The sequence below is a fragment of the Mobula hypostoma genome, chromosome 26 (assembly GCF_963921235.1).
Source record: "Mobula hypostoma chromosome 26, sMobHyp1.1, whole genome shotgun sequence".
Classification (NCBI taxonomy): Eukaryota; Metazoa; Chordata; class Chondrichthyes; order Myliobatiformes; family Myliobatidae; genus Mobula; species Mobula hypostoma.
The window spans coordinates 25,432,512-25,452,017 of NC_086122.1; the positions used below are offsets into that span (position 1 = coordinate 25,432,512).

At 39.2% G+C, this 19,506-nt stretch overlaps 1 protein-coding gene across 24 annotated transcripts in view; it reads left to right on the forward strand.

Moving 5' to 3' along the window:
- The window catches only part of macf1a (microtubule actin crosslinking factor 1a), a 599,766-nt gene that overhangs the window by 347,088 nt on the left and 233,172 nt on the right, over positions 1 to 19,506 (forward strand). For all 24 annotated transcript variants that reach the window (XM_063033725.1, XM_063033724.1, XM_063033713.1 and 21 more), the window contains 7 exons: positions 6,940 to 7,102; positions 8,033 to 8,116; positions 8,206 to 8,313; positions 8,409 to 8,507; positions 9,019 to 9,171; positions 13,132 to 13,220; positions 18,198 to 18,333. In XM_063033725.1, coding sequence (XP_062889795.1) covers positions 6,940 to 7,102; positions 8,033 to 8,116; positions 8,206 to 8,313; positions 8,409 to 8,507; positions 9,019 to 9,171; positions 13,132 to 13,220; positions 18,198 to 18,333 — 832 coding nt within the window. The remainder of the gene's footprint in view (positions 1 to 6,939; positions 7,103 to 8,032; positions 8,117 to 8,205; positions 8,314 to 8,408; positions 8,508 to 9,018; positions 9,172 to 13,131; positions 13,221 to 18,197; positions 18,334 to 19,506) is intronic.

Genomic DNA, 19,506 nt, shown 5'->3' on the forward strand with positions numbered 1-19,506 from the left:
ACTTTCCTTCACCTCTGAAGTTGAAGCTGTTATGTTGACAAATCAAATGGTGTAAATGGTTTAATTTAGTAACAGAGAATGTATACAATATACAACTTGAAATTCTTACTCTTCGCAGACATCCACAGAACAGAGAAATCCCCAAATAAAGAATGACAGACACATCAGAACCCCAAGGCCCCCCCTTACCTTGCCACGCACAAACAGCAGCAAAGCATCAACCCTCCCCTGTCCTTCCTCACACTTGCACGAGCAACCCCCACACCATGCAAGCAGTAGCAAAAACCCCCAAAGAGACCTTAATCTAGCGTCCTTCAAAAACTACAGTCCATAACCCAACACTCAGTATCTCAAACAGGTTCTCTCTCTTTCTTTTTAAATCTTTTTATTGAGTAAGTATACAAAAAAGGTAAGCCATATAAACATTAATACAATGTTAAAGTATAATAAAATTCCAAAAGATAACAATACCAAAAAGAAAATACTACAAACAATGTAATTTAAGCATAAGAAACCAAGATAACATAATAGTATACTAGATTTTATATATATCAATGGAAAAAAAGAAAAAAAAAACCCCAAAAAAAAACCCACCGTGCAACTAACTAAAAGCAAAGCAAAGCAATGGGCTAACTTGAAACCAAACAGAGTTAAACTTAAAATCACGTCCTCAATCCCGACCTCCATTAAAACAGTGAAGAGAAAACAAGAAGGGTAAATATTACATTAAATGAAAATATCGAATAAAAGGTCCCCAAATCTGTTCAAATTTAAATGAAGAATCATAAAGGTTACTTCTAATTTTCTCCAGATTCAAACATAAAATCGTCTGAGAAAACCAAAAAAAGGTAGTTGGAGCATTAAGCTCTTTCCAATGTTGTAAAATACATCTTTTCGCCATTAAAGTAAGAAATGCAATCATTCTACGGGCTGAAGGGGAAAGATTACTAGAAATTTTAGGTAGTCCAAAGATAGCAGTAATAGGGTGAGGAGAGATATCTATATTTAATACCTTAGAAATAATATTGAAAATATCTCTCCAAAAAGTTTCCAAAGTAGGGCAAGACCAAAACATATGAGTTAAAGAGGCTATCTGCCCCGAACATCTATCACAGAAAGGATTAATATGCGAGTAAAAACGCGCTAACTTATCTTTGGACATATGTGCTCTATGAACCACTTTAAATTGAATTAGGGAATGTTTAGCACAAATAGAGGAAATATTAACTAATTGTAAAATCTGCCCCCAATCATCCACAGAAATGGTAAGCCCCAATTCCTGTTCCCAATCTACCCTAATCTTATCAAATGGAGCTTTCCTAAGTTTCATAATAATATTATAAATCATAGCCGATGCACCTTTCTGACATGGATTAAGGTTAATTATCGAATCTAAAATATATATAGGAGGAAGCATTGGAAAGGAAGTAAGTATAGTACTTAGGAAATTTCTAACTTGTAAATATCTAAAAAAATGTATTCTTGATAAGTTATATTTGTTAGATAATTGTTCAAAAGACATAAGGGAACCATCTAAAAATAAATCCAAAAACCGTAAAATACCCTTAGTCTTCCAAGTTTGAAAAGCGCGATCCGTAAAAGAGGGAGGAAAAAATATGTTACCTAAAATAGGAATCGCTAACCCGAATTGATTAAGATCAAAAAATTTTCTGAATTGAAACCAAATGCGCAAAGCATATTTAACTATCGGGTTAGAGACCTGCTTAAGACGTTTCGAATCAAAAGGAAGAGAGGAACCTAAAATAGAACCAAGTGTATAACCCTGAACAGATTGTAATTCCAATGCTACCCATTTAGGAATAAATAGTATGTCCCGATCAAGTAACCAAAATTTCATATGTCGAATATTAATAGCCCAATAATAAAATCTAAAGTTAGGTAATGCTAAACCTCCATCTCTCTTAGCTTTCTGTAAATGTATTTTACCCAGTCTCGGATTCTTGTTCTGCCAAATAAATGAAGAAATTTTAGAGTCAACTTTATCAAAAAAAGATTTAGGAACGAAAATTGGTAATGCCTGAAACACATATAAAAATTTTGGCAAAAAAAACATCTTAACTGCATTAATACGACCAATCAAAGTTAAATATAAGGGAAACCATTTAGATGAAAGTTGAGTAATATGGTCTATTAATGGTAAAAAGTTAGTCTTAAATAAATCTTTATGTTTACAAGTAATTTTAATCCCAAGATATGAAAAGTAATTATTAATCAATTTAAATGGAAATTTATAATATAAGGGAAGATGTTTATTAATCGGAAAAAGTTCACTCTTACTAAGATTTAATTTATAACCTGAGAAAAGACCAAATTGTGCTAATAACTCTAAAACAGCAGGAATGGATCTCTCAGGATTAGAAATATATAAAAGTAAATCATCAGCATAGAGTGATAATTTATGGGACTTTAATCCCCGAGTTATCCCAGTAATATTTAAAGATTCTCGAATAGCAATTGCAAGAGGTTCTAATGCAATATCAAATAATAGGGGACTAAGAGGACAGCCTTGTCGAGTACCACGAAAGAGAGGAAAAAAAGGTGAGTTTAAGGAGTTAGTACGAACCGAGGCTACAGGGGAATAATATAACAGTTTAATCCAGGATATAAATTTCAAGCTAAAATTAAACATTTCAAGCACCTTAAATAAATAAGGCCATTCTACTCTATCAAAAGCTTTCTCGGCATCTAAAGAAATAACACACTCAGGAACATTTTGTGAGGGAGTATAAACGATATTTAACAATGTACGAATATTATAAAAAGAGTAACGACCTTTAATAAAACCCGTTTGGTCTTCCGAAATAATAGAAGGAAGTACTTTTTCTAGTCTATTTGCTAATAACTTAGAAAAAACTTTAGAATCAACATTTAATAAAGATATTGGTCTATAAGATGCACATTGAGCAGGGTCTTTATCCTTCTTTAGTATTAAAGAAATTGATGCTCTATTAAAAGATTCCGGAAGTTTACCAAGTTTCAAAGAAGCCTCAAAAACCTTATAGAGCCAAGGAATCAATAAAGAAGCAAAACATTTATAAAATTCAACGGTAAACCCATCAGGGCCAGGAGCTTTCCCCAGATTCATAGAAAAAATAACATTCTTAATCTCATCCATTGTAATGGAAGTATCTAATAAAGAAGACATATCCTGTGAAATCAGAGGGAAGTCTAACTTATCTAAAAAATCATTCATATATTTAGAATCTCGAGGAGACTCTGATTGGTATAAAGAAGAATAAAAATCACAAAAGGTTTGATTAATCCCCACATGATCCAATATCAATCGATCATTTTGGTTATAAATCTGATTGATTTGAGATTTAACATAATTAGATTTCAATTGATTAGCCAGCAGCTTGCCAATTTTATCACTGTGAACATAAAAATCACTTCTTGTTTTCTTTAATTGGTTTACAATCGAGGACGAGAGTAGTAAACTGTGTTCCATTTGAAGTTCAGTTCTTTGTTTGTATAGCTCCTCAGAAGGAGCCATAACATATTTCTTATCAATTTCTTTAATCTTGTCCACAATTACCATCTCCTCCTGCTTCTGTTTCTTCCTCAAAGCAACGGAATACGAAATAATCTGACCCCGAATATAGGCTTTAAAAGTGTCCCAAAGAGTGTTAACCGAAATATCTTCTGTATGGTTAATTGTAAAAAAAAGCTCAATCTGTTCATTCATAAAATTAACAAAGTCCGAGTCCTGAAGCAACAGCGAATTAAAACGCCATTGTCTATTGTTTGGTATATTGGCCATAATTTTAATAGAAAGCTTAAGTGGAGCATGATCCGAAATGGTTATAGAATCATAATCACATTTAATCACTGAAGAAATGAGACGAGAATCAATGAAAAAATAATCAATTCTTGAATAGGAATGATGAACATGTGAAAAGAAGGAAAAATCTTTTTCCTGAGGATGCAGAAAACGCCAAATGTCCGTCGACCCAGAATCAGAAAGGAAAAAATTAATCAAATTTGCAGATTTATTAGGTAAAGTCCGTAAAGGAGCCGAACGGTCCAAAGCTGGAGATAAACAGGTATTAAGATCTCCGCCCCAAATCAATGAAAACTCGTTCAAATTCGGAAACTGATCAAACAATGATTTATAAAATTCCGGACAATCCATATTAGGAGCATAAACATTAACCAAAACTACTTTTTTATTAAATAATAAACCACTAACCAATAAAAATCTACCATTCGGATCAGAGATAATATCCTGTTGTATAAAAGTAACTGAGGAGTCTATAAAGATAGAGACGCCTCGAATCTTAGCATTGGAGTTCGAATGAAATTGTTGTCCCTTCCAAAATTTGAAAAAACGTAGTCTGTCCCCCCTCCGTACATGGGTCTCTTGTAAAAATAAAATTTGTGCTTTAAGTCTCCGGAACACTTTAAAAACTTTTTTCCTTTTAATAGGATGATTAAGACCATTAGTATTCCAGGAGACAAAATTAATAATAGACTCCATAAATCCTAAAGTCAACCCATAACAAGGAGGATTGACAATAGGCGCGACCCACAGACCCGGAGAGGAAACAGAACATACAAAAGATACCGGGGAAAAGGACGTAACCAATACTTCAATAATGTATATAGCCCAAAGAGAAACAAACTAAAACGTGAAGCCCCTCCCACCGCCCCCCACCCCAGGACCCCAAGGCGAAATCTAAAGCAGACCCGCCAGAAAGAAGCAAGCGCTAAAACTACCCCCATGACTTCCGGTATACGCTCCCTAAAAAAAAGGTATAAATATGAAAAGGATCAGCTAATTGTAAAACAGTAAAAAATAAGTAAAAAAAAGTTAGCTCAATTAAAATACACACAGAACAGAACAAAAGCCGGAAAGTATATATTAAAAAAAACCACAATAAACCTCAAACTCATGAATAGACACAGCAACAAAAAAAATAGGATTATTAACATAAAATGATTATAAAAAGCAAAACAGAATAAAATTTAAAAAAAACTACAAAATTTAAGGCCGCACAGGAAATACGTAAGATGACAAAAGGGAAGTAACCACCCAGAATCCCCTGGGAAAAGAAAGAAATGACGCAGTTAAAAAGAAAGTTTAGCAGCCATATTAAGAAATCGAAAGTAAACTTTTCTGCCCAAATAGGGCACAGAAAAGTTAAAACCAACCAATTCACAGCCTCCGATCAACGGAGAAAATTAAAAAAAGGCAATTAAGATGTTGAAGATGAAAGTTGATCCAGATAACTCTGGGCATCCGATGGAGAATCAAAAAAACGAAGAGCTCCATCTAACATGCGAATCCTTAGACGTGCAGGGTACAGCAGCGCTGGTCTTAAATCCATCTTATAGAATTCCGACATCACGGATCTGTAACGGACCCGTTGGTCCCAGATTGGTTTACTGAAATCTTCCACGAATCGGAACTTAAGATCCGAAAAATCAATGAAACCTTTAGATCGAGCGAATCGAAACAGTCTCTCCTTATCTTGAAAGTAATGAAAACGTAAGATAACATGCCTAGGTCTATCTGACCTAGACGAGTATGATGGGATTCTGTGAACACGATCCAGTAGCGGTGGTTGGTCAGGAAATACAGTAGGGAATGCATCTTTTAAAAGTTGGGAGAAATATTTCATAGGGTTGTTAGCTTCCACGGCTTCCCTGACGCCAATCATTCGTAAATTCTGCCGTCGCATTCTAGATTCCAAGTCAGAGTTTTTAAAAGTCAAAAAGTCAAGTTTCTTCTTCATTACATTAATTGTTTCTTCGACTTTCCCCATCTTAAGCTCACTTTGTTGCGCGGATTTTTGAAGACCAGATATAGCCGACTGATGTTCCGCAATACATGTTTGCATCTTATCAATTAAATCGGCAATTTTCTGGAACTTAGTTGAGATTTCCATATGAATCAGGTCTTTAACAAAGCCCATAATTTCTGTACGAATCATCTCCCTAACAGAGGTTGAAATTTCCCTCTGAATTAACTCCGATATAGCTTCCAAAGTCACCGGTGATTCAGTCGGAGGGAGATCCGTAGCTTTCGGTTTAACCGGAGGTTTACCATCCTTGCCGTCTTTCCCGTTCTTAGACATAGCAGATCTAAGTTCCATCCAATTGTCAGAGAATTCAGTTTAATTCAAAGTATTGTAAAAATTGATGCCTTAATAGTTAATTAAAGTATAGCTGACCATAGAGAGAAAAAACTCAGAGGTAATGGAGCGAGTCAAGAACGCGACTTCACTCCATGAGCGCTACCGGAAGTCCCCTCAAACAGGTTCTCTCTCACTCAGATTCTTTGCTACTACATTTGCAACAACTGTTGTTTCGGTCTGCATTCATAGAGTTGTACTGCAAAGAAGTTACTCCTTTGCTCATGTGCCTGTGCTGCCCATCTACACTGATTCTACTTGCCCATATTAAGACAATATTCTGCTATTGCATTCTCCGTTGCATCCTTCCAGTGGTTCAGCAACCAGAACAGCACACAGTACTCCCAAGTAGAGCCTAACCAGTGTTTGATAAAGGTGCAACATTACATTCCAACTCTTGTTTTTTTTATATAAACACGAGAAATTCTGCAGATGCTGGAAGTCCAAAGAAACACACACATAATGCTGGAGGAACTCAGCAGGTCAGGCAGCATTTGTAAAAGTGAATAAACAGGCGATGTTTCGGGCCGAGACCCTTCTCCATGACTGGCACGACCTATGAAGGCAGGCATGCTATTCGCCACCTCCACCGCCCCATTGATGAGTGTTGACACTTTCAGAAAGTTGTGGACTAGAATCCCTCTGTTCATCAGTGTTTCTTGGTGCCCTTCCGTTTACAGTCTATGTCCTTCCCTGACAACAAAGCAGGAGTAGCAGAGGGGAAGAGTTGATCCTATTCCCATCTCATATGTCATTTCACCTTACTCTTTCCTGCACCGTGCAGGGAATCTGAGTTGGCGACCATTGAGGAGCTGCTGAAGAATTACAGGGGTTGCCATCAGTCACTGATAGACTGGATTGAGGAGACTACTGCTCAGCAAGGCAAGATGGAGCCGGGCAAGGCAGAAGACACGAAGATCCTATCAGAGCAGCTGAGTCAACAGACGGTAGGAAATACCACATCTACTTAACGTGATGTTATCCTCAGTAGTAATGGAATTGGTTGAAGTGATTTTTTTTTGCAAATGAAAAGAATTATTTATTAGGGGGCAGAGCTTTAGAAGTAAAGTTTCTGAGCTGATTTCTTGTATTGTTTTACCTGTTACTGGAGTTTACATGCCTTTAGATTATTTTACGCTGCTGTATAAATTTCACATCCTAAACTCAATCATCATCATCATCATCATTATGTGCCGTGTCATATGACGTGGGGCCGACTGGTGGCGCAGTGGTATCAGCGCTGGAGTTTGGAGCGGAAGGTCTCGAGTTCGAATCCAGCCGGCTCCCTTGCATGCTTTCCATCCGTGCTGGGTTGAGCGTCGAGCTAGCAACTGGGTCTCGTAAAAATAAGAAAGCCTGTTAAAAAAATGCCGTCATGACGGCATCCTGATGACTCCACTCAAAATTAAGGGCTTTCTTCTTCATATGACGTGGGCAATCATAGTCCCATGGCCATGGTTGTTCTTGGCAATTTTTTTCTACAGAAGTGGTTTGCCATTGCCTTCTTCTGGGCAGTGTCTTTACAAGACGGGTGACCTCAGCCGTTACCAATACCCTTCAGAGATTGTCTGCTTGGCATCAGTGGGCACAGAACCAGGACTTGTGATGTGCACCAGCTGCTCACGTGACCATCCACCTCCTGCTCCCATGACTTCACTTGACCCTGATTGGGGGTGAGGAAGTGGGGTATAAGCAGCTCTTACACCTTGTCCAATTGACTAGTGGAGGGCAGGAGTGCCTTACACCACCTTTGATAGAGACATGTCTCCACCCCACCACCCGTTATAACGTAGTACATTTCCAAAAAAAAAGCAAGAATGGTGCAGAAATTGGGAATCATGTAAGTAGAATCACTTAAATTATTTGTTTCTGTGTAGGCATTGGTTGCTGAAATTGAAAATAACCAAACAAAACTTGATGAATGCCAGACCCTGTCTAAACAGTACTCTGCAGCTGTGAAGGTAAGCCTTTGCATTTATTGGATCAGATTGGATTGAACTTACTCTGAAAGAACACAGGATTTCAAATGGCCTCACTCTGATTTCCTCAGGATTATGAACTGCAGTTGATGACCTACAGAGCCTTTGTTGAATCTCATCAAAAATCGCCCGTAAAACGCCGGAGAATCCATTCATCATCTGATGTCATTACCCAAGAGGTGGGAAATGTTTGTAGAGTCTAAGATTTTATTCCTGCCAACTACATTGTAAACTTAATTTTGAAGATTTTTGGAACATTCTATCTTTTCTATAGTTCATGGATCTGAGAACCCAATATACAGCACTAGTTACTCTAACAACTCAACATGTGAAGTACATCAGTGATGCTTTGAGGCGACTGGAAGAAGAGGAAGTAAGTGTCTAGTTTAAATTTATTGTCATGGGCATGCATACTCACAGCCGCCCAGTGGTGTAGTGGCACCCAGGCTGGGTTTCGAGGCAAGAGATCCCGGGTTCGAATCCAGCCGGCTCTTTCCATCCTTGCTGGCTTGAGCGTCTAGCTAGTACGCGGCCTCGTAAAAAAACAGACAAAATGCTAAAGAAATGGCAAGATTGCCACCCACTGTGTTCCAAAGCACGGAGAGGATCAACATGGATACTCAGATTATAAATGTTATGAAACTTAGCTTTTAGCAGCAGCACAGTATATTACAAACAAAAATTAGCATATTAGGCAGATGAATATGGAAGGTTATGGGTTATGTGCAGGCAGAAGGGAATAATTTAACAGACATTGTGGGCTGAACATCTTTTTCCTATCCTGTTCAATGTTCACATCAGTTCTGTTTGAAGAGTTGAACCTGAATGTGTTTAATCATCTTACAGACAGTGCATGTTTTTTCTATTTATTCCCGAACTTACAGAAAGTTGTTGAGGAGGAAAAGCAGGAACACGTCGAGAAGCTGAAGGAACTCTTGGGCTGGGTTTTGAACACTGATCAGATGCTGAGAAACAAGGAAATTGAATCCGAAACAGCAGGGCTGGAAACCATTGAGCAGTCATTTTGTGAGCAGCAGGTATGTGTACGTCTAGGTCTGGAATGGTAAATCATCAGTGATGAAAGCTAGCATTAGAACGTACAGTTGTCCAAATCCATAACCATGGCGCTCACTCCTGATGAAGGTAAAAGCAAGCCACTATTTCACACAGAATCAGGTTTAATATCATTGGTATATGTCTTAAAATTATTTAAGGGGAAGAAGCTGTTCCTAAATCACTGTGCACCTTCAGGCTTCTGTACCTCCTCCTTGATGGTAGCAATGAGGAGAGGGTATGTCCAGAGTGATGAGAGTCTTCAATGATGGCACAGCCTTTTTGAGGCATTGCGGCTTGAAGATGTCCTGGACACTACAGAGGCCAGTGCCCATGATGGAGCTGACTAATTTTACAACTCTCTGCAGCTTACTTCGACCCTGTGCAGTAGCCCCACCCACATCTCCCCGTACCAGATGGTGATGCAGCCAGTTAGAATGCTCTCAACAATACATCTGTAGAAATTTGCAAGTGTTTCAGGTGACATACCACATCTCCTCAGACTCCGAATGAAGTATAGCCGCTGTTGTGCATTCTTAGTAGCTGCATTGATATGTTGGGACCATGTTAGATCCTCAGAGATCTTGACACCCAGGAACTTGAAATAGCTCACTCTCTGCACTTCTGAAAAGGGGTGTTTCATCAAAATTAAGGACCCCCCCCCGCCCCATCCTCAATGGCTGCCAGCTTGTAACCTTTGGAAATGAAAGGTTTTACACACCAAGCTTCCTTTCCTCAGTTTGATCTAGCATGTACAGAGATAATGGAGCCTCACTGTGTTTGTTTTCAGCTCTTTGAGTTTTTGTATTAATCATTATGTCCTTTTTTCTCGATATAGAATAGTACAGCACAGTACAGGTCCTTCGGCCCACATTGTTGTGCCAACCCTCAAACCCTGCCTCCCCTATAACCCCCCCACCTTAAATTCTTCCATATACCTGTCTAGTAGTCTCTTAAATTTCACTAGTGTATCTGCCTCCACCACTGACTCAGGCAGTGCATTCCACGCACCAACCACTCTCTGAGTAAAAAACCTTCCTCTAATAACCCCCTTGAACTTCCCGCCCCTTACCTTAAAGCCATGTCCCCTTGTATTGAGCAGTGGTGCCCTGGGGAAGAGCTGCTGGCTGTCCACTCTATCTATTCCTCTTAATATCTTGTACACCTCTATCATGTCTCCTGTCATCCTCCTTCTCTCCAAAGAGTAAAGCCCTAGCTCCCTTAATCTCTGATCATAATCCATACTCTCTAAACCAGGCAACATCCTGGTAAATCTCCTCTGTACCCTTTCCAATGCTTCCACATCCTTCCTATAGTGAGGTGACCAGAACTGGACACAGTACTCCAAGTGTGGCCTAACTAGAGTTTTATAGAGCTGCATCATTACATCGCGACTATAATTTTTCTTGAAGTATTTCAAGCAGAACCAACTAAAACTAGTTACAGTCGACCCAGAAACTGCATTTACTGCATTTCATTATTTCTCTAGATCACGTTTTCCAACCTTTTTTATGCCATGGACCCTTACCGATAACAGAGGGTCTGTGGAACCCAGGTTGGGAACCCATGCCTACCTTGAAAGTAATTTTTTACATCAGAAGATGCAAATCTCTCATTAGAGATGGGAATACCTGGAGATTTTTTTAAGCTGCATGAAAAGGGCAGCGCAAGGAAGAGGACAAAATGCATGCCCCTTGGGATGCCTAATTCCAGAGGGCAAGCACTTAAGGCGAGAAGGGTAACTGTCAGAGGAGATGTGCAGGGCAAGTTTTTCATTTACACAGTGGTGGGTGCCTGAATGACTGGGGTGGTGGAGGATACAAATACAATAGAGGCGTTTGAGGGGCTTTTAGATAGGCACCTGAATGTACAGGAAATGGAATGATATGGATATTGTGTAGGCAGAAGGGATTAGTGTAGTTGGGCATGTGATTTTACTAATGGAATTGTTTCGGCAAGACCTGGTGAGACAAAGAGCCTGTTCTTGTGCTGTTCCACATTCTGGTGAGATGAGACGCAGTAAAGATTTAAATGGAAAAGGGGTGAAAATGCTAATAAAATAAAGGGGTGTAGATGATCAATAATTACCTCAGAGTCATTGAAGAAATGCAAAAAGAATTTGGACAGGAGTGTCGGCTGAGATTGTTGAATTCTTTGTTCGGTCCAGGGGGCTGTAATACATCTCATCAGAAAAATGAGATACTATTAAACTTCATGTAACGATGAACATTCAAGGATAGAAATGTGAGAAAGAGCAGGAATTAACGTAACAGGTGACTGGAAGCTGATGGTCACGCTTGTGATCTGAACTGTATTCAGTTCTGGTCACCTCATTACAGAAAGGATGTGGATACTATAGAGAGAGAGAGAGAGCAGCAGAGATTTAGAAGGATGTTGCCTGGATTGGAGAGTGTGCCCTATGAGAATAAGCTGAGTGAACTTAGCCTTTTCTCCTTGGAGCGACGGAGTATGAGAGGTGACCTGATAGAGGTGTATAAGATGATGAGAGGCATTGATCATGTGGATAGCCAGAGGGCTGAAATGGCTAACACGAGGGGGCACAGTTTTAAGGTGCTTGGAAGTAGGTACAAGGGGGATGTCAGAGGTAAGTTTTTCACACAGAGAGTGGTGGGTGTGTGGAATACACTGCCAGTGCAGGTGGTAGAGGCGGATGCAATGGGTCTTTTAAGAGACTCTTAGATAGGTACATGGAGCTTAGAAAAATAGACAGCTGTGCAGTAGGGAAATTCTAGGCAGCTAGGTTACACGATTAGCACAACATTGTGGGTGGAAGGGCCAGTAATGTGCCGTAGATTTCCTATGTTCTATGTTTTATGAACTGAAGTATTCTGTAAGCAGCTACCCAAAATGGTGCAAGTAAATTACTGATTCATATTAATAGACTGTTTGAAGTTGGAGAGGGGCAGGTAAAAGGATGAATGAAATCAAAAAGTAAATAAATTCAGTTGCTGGAAATCTGAAATAAAAACACCAAAAGCTGGGGAAAATTTAGCAATTTGGGTGGCAACTGTGGAGTGAGAAAAGGAATTAACATTTGCAGTCAATGAAATGGCATATAACTAGAGAATCGCGGCAAGGTGGGACTCTGCCTTTGGACTCCACTGACATTCTTGCGTCAGTGCCAGGAAAATTTGGCTGGTGTTTTTGGGACTTCCTTGATCGCATGGGAGCACTGAATACTGGCAATCGCACAAAGAAATGTCAGCATTTACTGTGGTACTGCCAGCATTTCTCGGCAAAATCCAGGCGATTTAATATTTAGCTTTAGTTCTTGTGTTCAAAGTTAGAGAAATACATTTTGTTCCTGGCATTTAAAAAAATCTTCTTAACTGATTCCATACATATGCTGTTTTGCATTTCTAATGGTAATTTGATATTGACAACACTTTTTCGCTCTTTTCATGAAAAATTATAAAATAAATTGTAATTATTATAAACTAGGTTCACATGTATTATTTATTGCTTTTTTGTCCACTAATCAGATATAATCTTAATTCTTATTTTTGTTGTATTTCCATATTCTGTGTCTATTCTATTCAATGGAGCAGGTCGATGGGAATAGGCAGTTTAAATAATTCGTCATGGTCTAGATGGGTTGAAAAGCCTGTGCTGTACTTTTCTATGAATCAATTACCTTTTTCCATGTGCAGTTTGATGTGATGATACATGTGTGATTATTTTGATAAGTAGTTAGCCTGTTTTCTGAGCCTTGGTAAAGGATAGGTAATTTTACATGTGAAGTATATTTACCTGGCTTCAGCAAGCATATGCAAGCAATTTCTACTAAGATTAGTGTATGTTGTTCAAACCACATTGCTACATCTGTGCTAAGTTAACAATTTCTTTTGGAAGACATAGCTGTAAGTGGAAGAAAGTCAACAAAGCATAAAAATGGAGCCTCAAAATATTCATTAACATTGTAGGCAATGACTGAAGAACTCAATGCCAAGAGAGATCAAGTAGCAGAAGCAATTAAAACAGCACAGATTTTTCTTGCCAAACATGGACACAGGTTAGTTGTTTTTGAATATAATATTCATATTGAAGCATCAGCTGATACTCTGAGAATATATCACTAAAATAGCACAGCTGGAATTGGAAAAATATCTGTTTCCGCTCTTAATTATAGGTATGGAAAATGAGATCTTGTTAGTTGAAATTCCTGTTGAGATCATGCTTTTACATAAATGTGCAAAATAATCCTTGTATAGGAAGTTCTATTGTTTACACAAGAGATTCTGCAGATGCTGGGTATCCAGAGCAACGCACACAAAATGCTGGAGGAACTGACCAGGTCAGGCAGCATCTATGGAAATGAGTAAGCAGTTGACGTTTCGGGCTGAGACCTTTCATCAGGTCTATTGTTTTTCTTGGTCAGTCTTTCAAAAAAAAATGTTTTCAGCATTGGCACACTATGATAATCAGTGATTTCAACAGCACCACACTAGGTTCCAGTGCCATAATTCACGCCACAGAGTTACAGGTGACCCTTTTGGTGTGGCACCTGTGGCTGTTCTCAATCTCGGCTTACTTCGTCGTCAGCAGAAACACAGTCTGTGACATGACCTCGCTAAAGCCTCTTGACTGTATCCCCATCATCCCATTAAGGGGGCTGCACGATAGCGTAGTGGTGAGCAGGATGGTTTACAGCAGAGGTGACCTGGGTTCAATTCCCACAACTGCCTGTAAGGAGTTTGTACGTTTTTCCCGTGACCGCGTGGGCTTCCTACGGGTGCTCTGGTTTCCTCCCACAGTCCAAAGACGTGCAGGTTAATTGCTCATCATAAATTGCCCCATGATTAGGCTAGGATTAAATCAGGGGATTGCTGGGCAGCTTAGCAATGCTGTATCCAAATAAAAATAAACAGTTTGCCATTTTGCGCATTAATTCATTTATTAATGCACATTGAGTAAATTCTAATAGGTAGTTTGACCAAGAAAAATCTGAACACATGCAGTTCTGTACATGATTACCATTTGCACTGTAAAATGCCATGTTGTATTTACAGAAGTAGCAGCAGTTGGACTTATTTATTCATTCAGTTGAGATTGACTGTCATCTAGTGTTCAGCTCCCTACGTAAGTTGGTCTCAGAGTTGCGACGTGAGCTGATCGCTGGATACTGGTACATTTGTCACTTCCCTGTGTTGCTGAGCTTCGTAGAAAGTCCGTCAGTGTGATGTGCTGGTGATGTAGAAGAACAGCTTAGAATGTTGTTTATAAACATGGATATGCAAAATTAGGATCGGAAATAGTACTTTTGGTTCCCCATGTCTGCTCCTTCGTTTCAGAAAATAATGTCTGATCTGTTTTGTAACCTCAACACTGCATTCCAGTTCACCCAACCTTTAAGAATCTTTGTGACCTTCCCTTAAAAATATTCAGAATTTGCTTCAACTAGCCTTTGAGGAAAAGAGTGCTAAATACAGTGGATTTTGGTTAATTGGGACACATTTAGACCAGTACATTTTGGCCCAATTAACCAGCTACCCCAATTAGCTGAAGTTTTATGGAAATGGTTAAAAAGGTATACAAAAAAGCCTCAGTAACAGATTATGTATCTAAGTGAAATACAGAACAAATTAGAACACCACCAATACTGCTACAGTACTATAAAACTGTGTATTAGTTCCAAATAGTTATCAGTGGAGGAATTTATCTAGTGTACGCAACGAACAAAATCAGTACAGTCACCTAGTACAGATAATGGACTGCCTTCATACAATGTCATCGACTGTCTTCAGTTTCATTGTAACAATCAAATGATTGTTAACACCTTCAAATTCTTTGTAGTTTCTAACTTGCTGACGTAATTGTTTCATTTTTCACTTCTGACTATTTCTGGCATCTCCAAGCCTGAATGCTTGAAACCGCAGTGAACTAAACGGCTTGGAATTGCCTTGCTGCTTATTTTGCGCCAACTATCAGTGACAAAAATCACTTTTTTTTGAATACAAACACACACAGCCGATGCTATTTAAAAACGGTTCGCTCTAAGGACAGTGTAGCGTTTAACAGCCACACAAGTACATGGGACTGACACTAGCTGGAACCTGTTTGGCAAGTTTCCTGCCCCAATTAATTGGCACGGTGTCCCAAATAAATGAAGGAAATCCTGGCAATTTTCTTGATTTGTTTTTGTTCTTGAAGATCCAAATAAGTGACTGCCCTGATTAACTACTGGCCAAATTAACCAGAATCCAAGTGACTCACAACTCTGAGAGGGGGGAAAAAAGAATCATTCCAACTCTCTTAACCTCTCAATTTTAAATAATGTCCCATTGTTCTCATAAGAAAAAAAAGCATCTCCACATTCTTGCTGTCAGCAAGCCTTCATATCTTAAATGTTTCAGTGAAGTCCTTTCCTGAGGTCCCGAATTCCAGCAGATGAAGCCAAGTCTTTGGAACCTTTTCTTTTAGACAAGCCCTCCCATCCAAGGGGTAATGCAGTAAACATGCTCTAAACCAGGGGTTCCCAACCCTTTTTATACAAATGAACGGTACCATCAGCCAAGGGGTCCGTGGCTCCGAGGTTGGGAAGTCTTGCTCTAAACTGCCTTCAAAGCACTAACAATTTTACATTAACTAAGGAAACCGATACTCTGCACAATCCTTTTGCATTTAATTTTGTTTTCAAAATATATTTTGTAATGTTCTAAAATTATTTCTATTAATTTTAACAGCATTTAAATATGTGTGCATTCGAATGTAATTTTAAAACTCCCCAAGTTTTGACAGAACAAATTCAGGGAATGAGGAGTCCATGTTATCTAAGACCTAGTTATATAATTTTTAAAGTGCAGTTTTGGAATGGACAATAGTATTTATTACTCATTCCAAATTGTGCTTGAGACGGTGCGATGAGATGCCGCCTTGAACAGCTGCTGCCCTTAGCTCAGGGGTTCCCAACCTTCTTTATGCCACGGACTAATACCATTTAGTAAGGGGTCCTTGGACCCTGGCTTAGGAACCCCTGTCTTAGATGGAGTTACTCCCACGGTGATTTTGGAAACTGTGTTTCTGCCCTGGTCTGCCTTGATGGTAAAAATCATGGGAATAGAAGAGGAAGGAGCCTGGGTAAGTATCTGCAGACCCTGTTGAATGCTTGTCACTGGCTCCCAGTGGACAATCTGGGGATGTGCGGGCAGGCAGGTAGTGCTGAGTGGATGGTTCGCCCGAATGTGTTGGTATAAATAATTAGGTATTAAAAATCTGAAATAAAAGCAAATTGCTGGAAAAATGCAACATCAGTGGAAAGCGAAAGAGTTGACCAATATCTACGCTCTCTGATTTGCCATTTCTAAGGTTCAGAGATGAAGTCACAGTCTAGGATCCTTCATCAGAATAAGCTTAATACCGTGTAGAATGGGATGCCAACTATTTGATATCATTCCTGTTGCTATTTCAAGGTAGCATTTTCATCATCTATTTGAAAGACTGAAGATTAGCTTTATTTTTCCCATCGTACTTTGAAACATCAATACATAGTGAAATGTATCATTTGTGTCAATGGCCAACACATCCTGACTGTGTGCTGGGGACAGCCTGCAAATGTCACCACACTTCTGGCACCAACATAGCATGCCCACAGTTTACTAACCCTCATCCATTCATCTTTGGAATGTGGGAGGAAACCGGAACACACACACGGAGAGCACACAGACTCCTTACGGATAGCGACGGGAATTGAACCTAGGTCACTGGCACTATGCTAACCGCTACACTACCTTGTAGTATTACTGTGTGATTGATGCTTAACTCAACATTTTTAAGAAGAGATGTCTTGGCCCAAAGTTTCCATAGATGCTGCCTAATCTGCGGAGTTCCTCCAGCATTTTGTGTGTGTGTGTTGCTTTGAATTTCCAACATCTGCTGATTTCTTGTCTTTAAGAATGCCAAGATGAGAATTCAGTCGAGACAACGTAAAACAAAACTTCATTTGTATTGCATTTAACAGTGTTAAAGGATCACGCCTATCATTAAGGGAGCTGAAACCCAGCCTGTGGAAATATAAATGTATTTGCAGGTCATGGAGTGTTACCTCCCTCCATTGGCTCAAAGTGTGTCAAGACTTTGTGGTATTTTTCTATTTTGAAGCGACATATGGACAGCTCAGTGGCAGAGTGAGTGTTGTTGTTAGAACAACCCATGTTCAATTCTGACCGTGTGAGCTTACATGTTCACCCTGGTTTTGTGCTTCATGAGACCCTCAGTAGAACTTAGTGAACTAAAACAAAAAATGTCATCCTAAACATGTAACATTTTGAAAGGTAAACTCATGACTTATCTGCAAACTTAGCTTGTAATGGGGTATACCGATAGTACTGACTAATTACATACCTTAATCAGCACACTGCTGGAGGAACTCGGCAGGTCAGGCAGCATCTATCGTCAACATTTCAGGTCAAGACCCTTCTTCAGGACTGAGAAGGGAGGTATGGGGGGGGTGGGAGAGAAGATGTTAGAATAGTGAAAGTGGGAGGAGGGGAAGGAGGTTAGCTGGAAGGTGGGAGATGAAGCCAGGTGGGTGGGAAAGCTAAAGGGCTGGAGAAGAAGGTACACACACAAAATCCTGGAGGAACTCAGCAGGCCAGGGAGCAACCATGGAAAAGAGTGAACGGTGTAAGTTTCGGACTGAGACCCTTCTTCAGGAGAAGAAGGGATCTGATGGGAGAGATACCTTAATGTTCACTGTCGTTTTGGTTAAATGGTCAGTGAAGTTAGAATTTGAGTTTTCAAAGCCAACTGTGGAATTAGTTTTTAAAGAATTAAAGCATTTGGTTCATTATTTTCTCATAGATCAGATTTATGAAAACAAGAAGAAAAACTGCACTAAAAGCACAATTAACCAACTAGACCTTACCTTGTAGAAAAGTCCTGTTCTGTTAGGCAATAGTCTGATTTCCATTCCCTTTCCCTTCATCTCCTTTGCCGCCTTGTTTGTCCAGTTCCTGGACCATCTTAATGGAGAAGTTATTTGCCTTCGCAGAATATCTCCACAAGAACAGCAGCAGGTGACATCACAATTGAACACGCTGAAAGAAACCTATGGCAAATTGTGTGACCAGTCTGCAGAAGAGCTCCAGCGACTACAAAATAAACTCACTCATGAGGTGCAACGAAAGGTACACTTTGGAGGAATAATCTATTGCTTAGAAGTTAATACTTTAAATGTGTTTTTATCATGTCAGGGATTAGATAATATGACCTGCATGCATCAAAGTATGTATGGAATTGTGAATGTGTAAATGAATGTAAATGACACTGCATGGTGTGTTTTACCTGTAATGGCACGAACATCATTACTCACATTATATCAGACTACTCATCATTTCAGGACGATTTTTCGTTTCTCAGCCAATTCTCTCCAATTCAGTGTGCTGCACTTGGTGGCAAATTATTTATGCTCAGCCTTGTCCTTTTCCAAGGCAGGTACACAAGTGTGTGCTTAATTATCCCAATAACTCAAACAAGATAAAAATCCTGTTTTCATTCCTATTTTATAAATTGGTCTGGATATCATTCAGTGAACAAGTAGTCTGATTTGTGTAAATTAAAATGAAAGGTATCATATTTATACATTTCCTTTCACAGCCTTAGGTTATCCCAAGACACTTTACTCTGTGAGCTATATTGAAGTGTAAATCCTATAACTGCAGATGCTGGGTATCTGAAATGAAAACAGAAAATGCTGGGAACTTAGAAAGTCATGATAAGACCAACCTGCTGATTGTTTCCAGCATTTTCTGTTCTTTATATTTCAAGTTTAGCTATTTCTGTAGGGTGGGTTGCGCAAAATAGTCTTTTGGAAGCAGGGGTAAAATTATACTCTTTGCTTCTGTGGTGACAGTTAAGAATAAATACTTACCAAAACCCCAAGAAGAACTTGTCCTGATTTGTCTTTGCTTTGTGCCCTGGAATCTTTTGCACCTGACTGAGATGAAAGATGATTTTGTGGCTTAATCCAAATTGGTCCAAATTCTGGACACATCTGATAAATCGTGATGAAAGCAGCTTCCGTCCGATGCGATGACGATACATTGTCTGAGAAACATCATCTGAATTTGTTCGGACCTCATGTTCGTTGTGTATTGCTTCAACTACTCATGACTCTGTGTGTGTGTGTGTGTGTGTGTGTGGAAAGATGAGAGGAGTGCAGATAAGTTGGTTCTTTGCTCACTACCAATTTTCTGAAATTTCCTTCCCGTTATCTAGGACAGATATAAATGTGTGTGTGTGAATATAAAATGTTGCCTTGTATACAGTGATGCACCATGAAATAGAAAATACCATTTAAA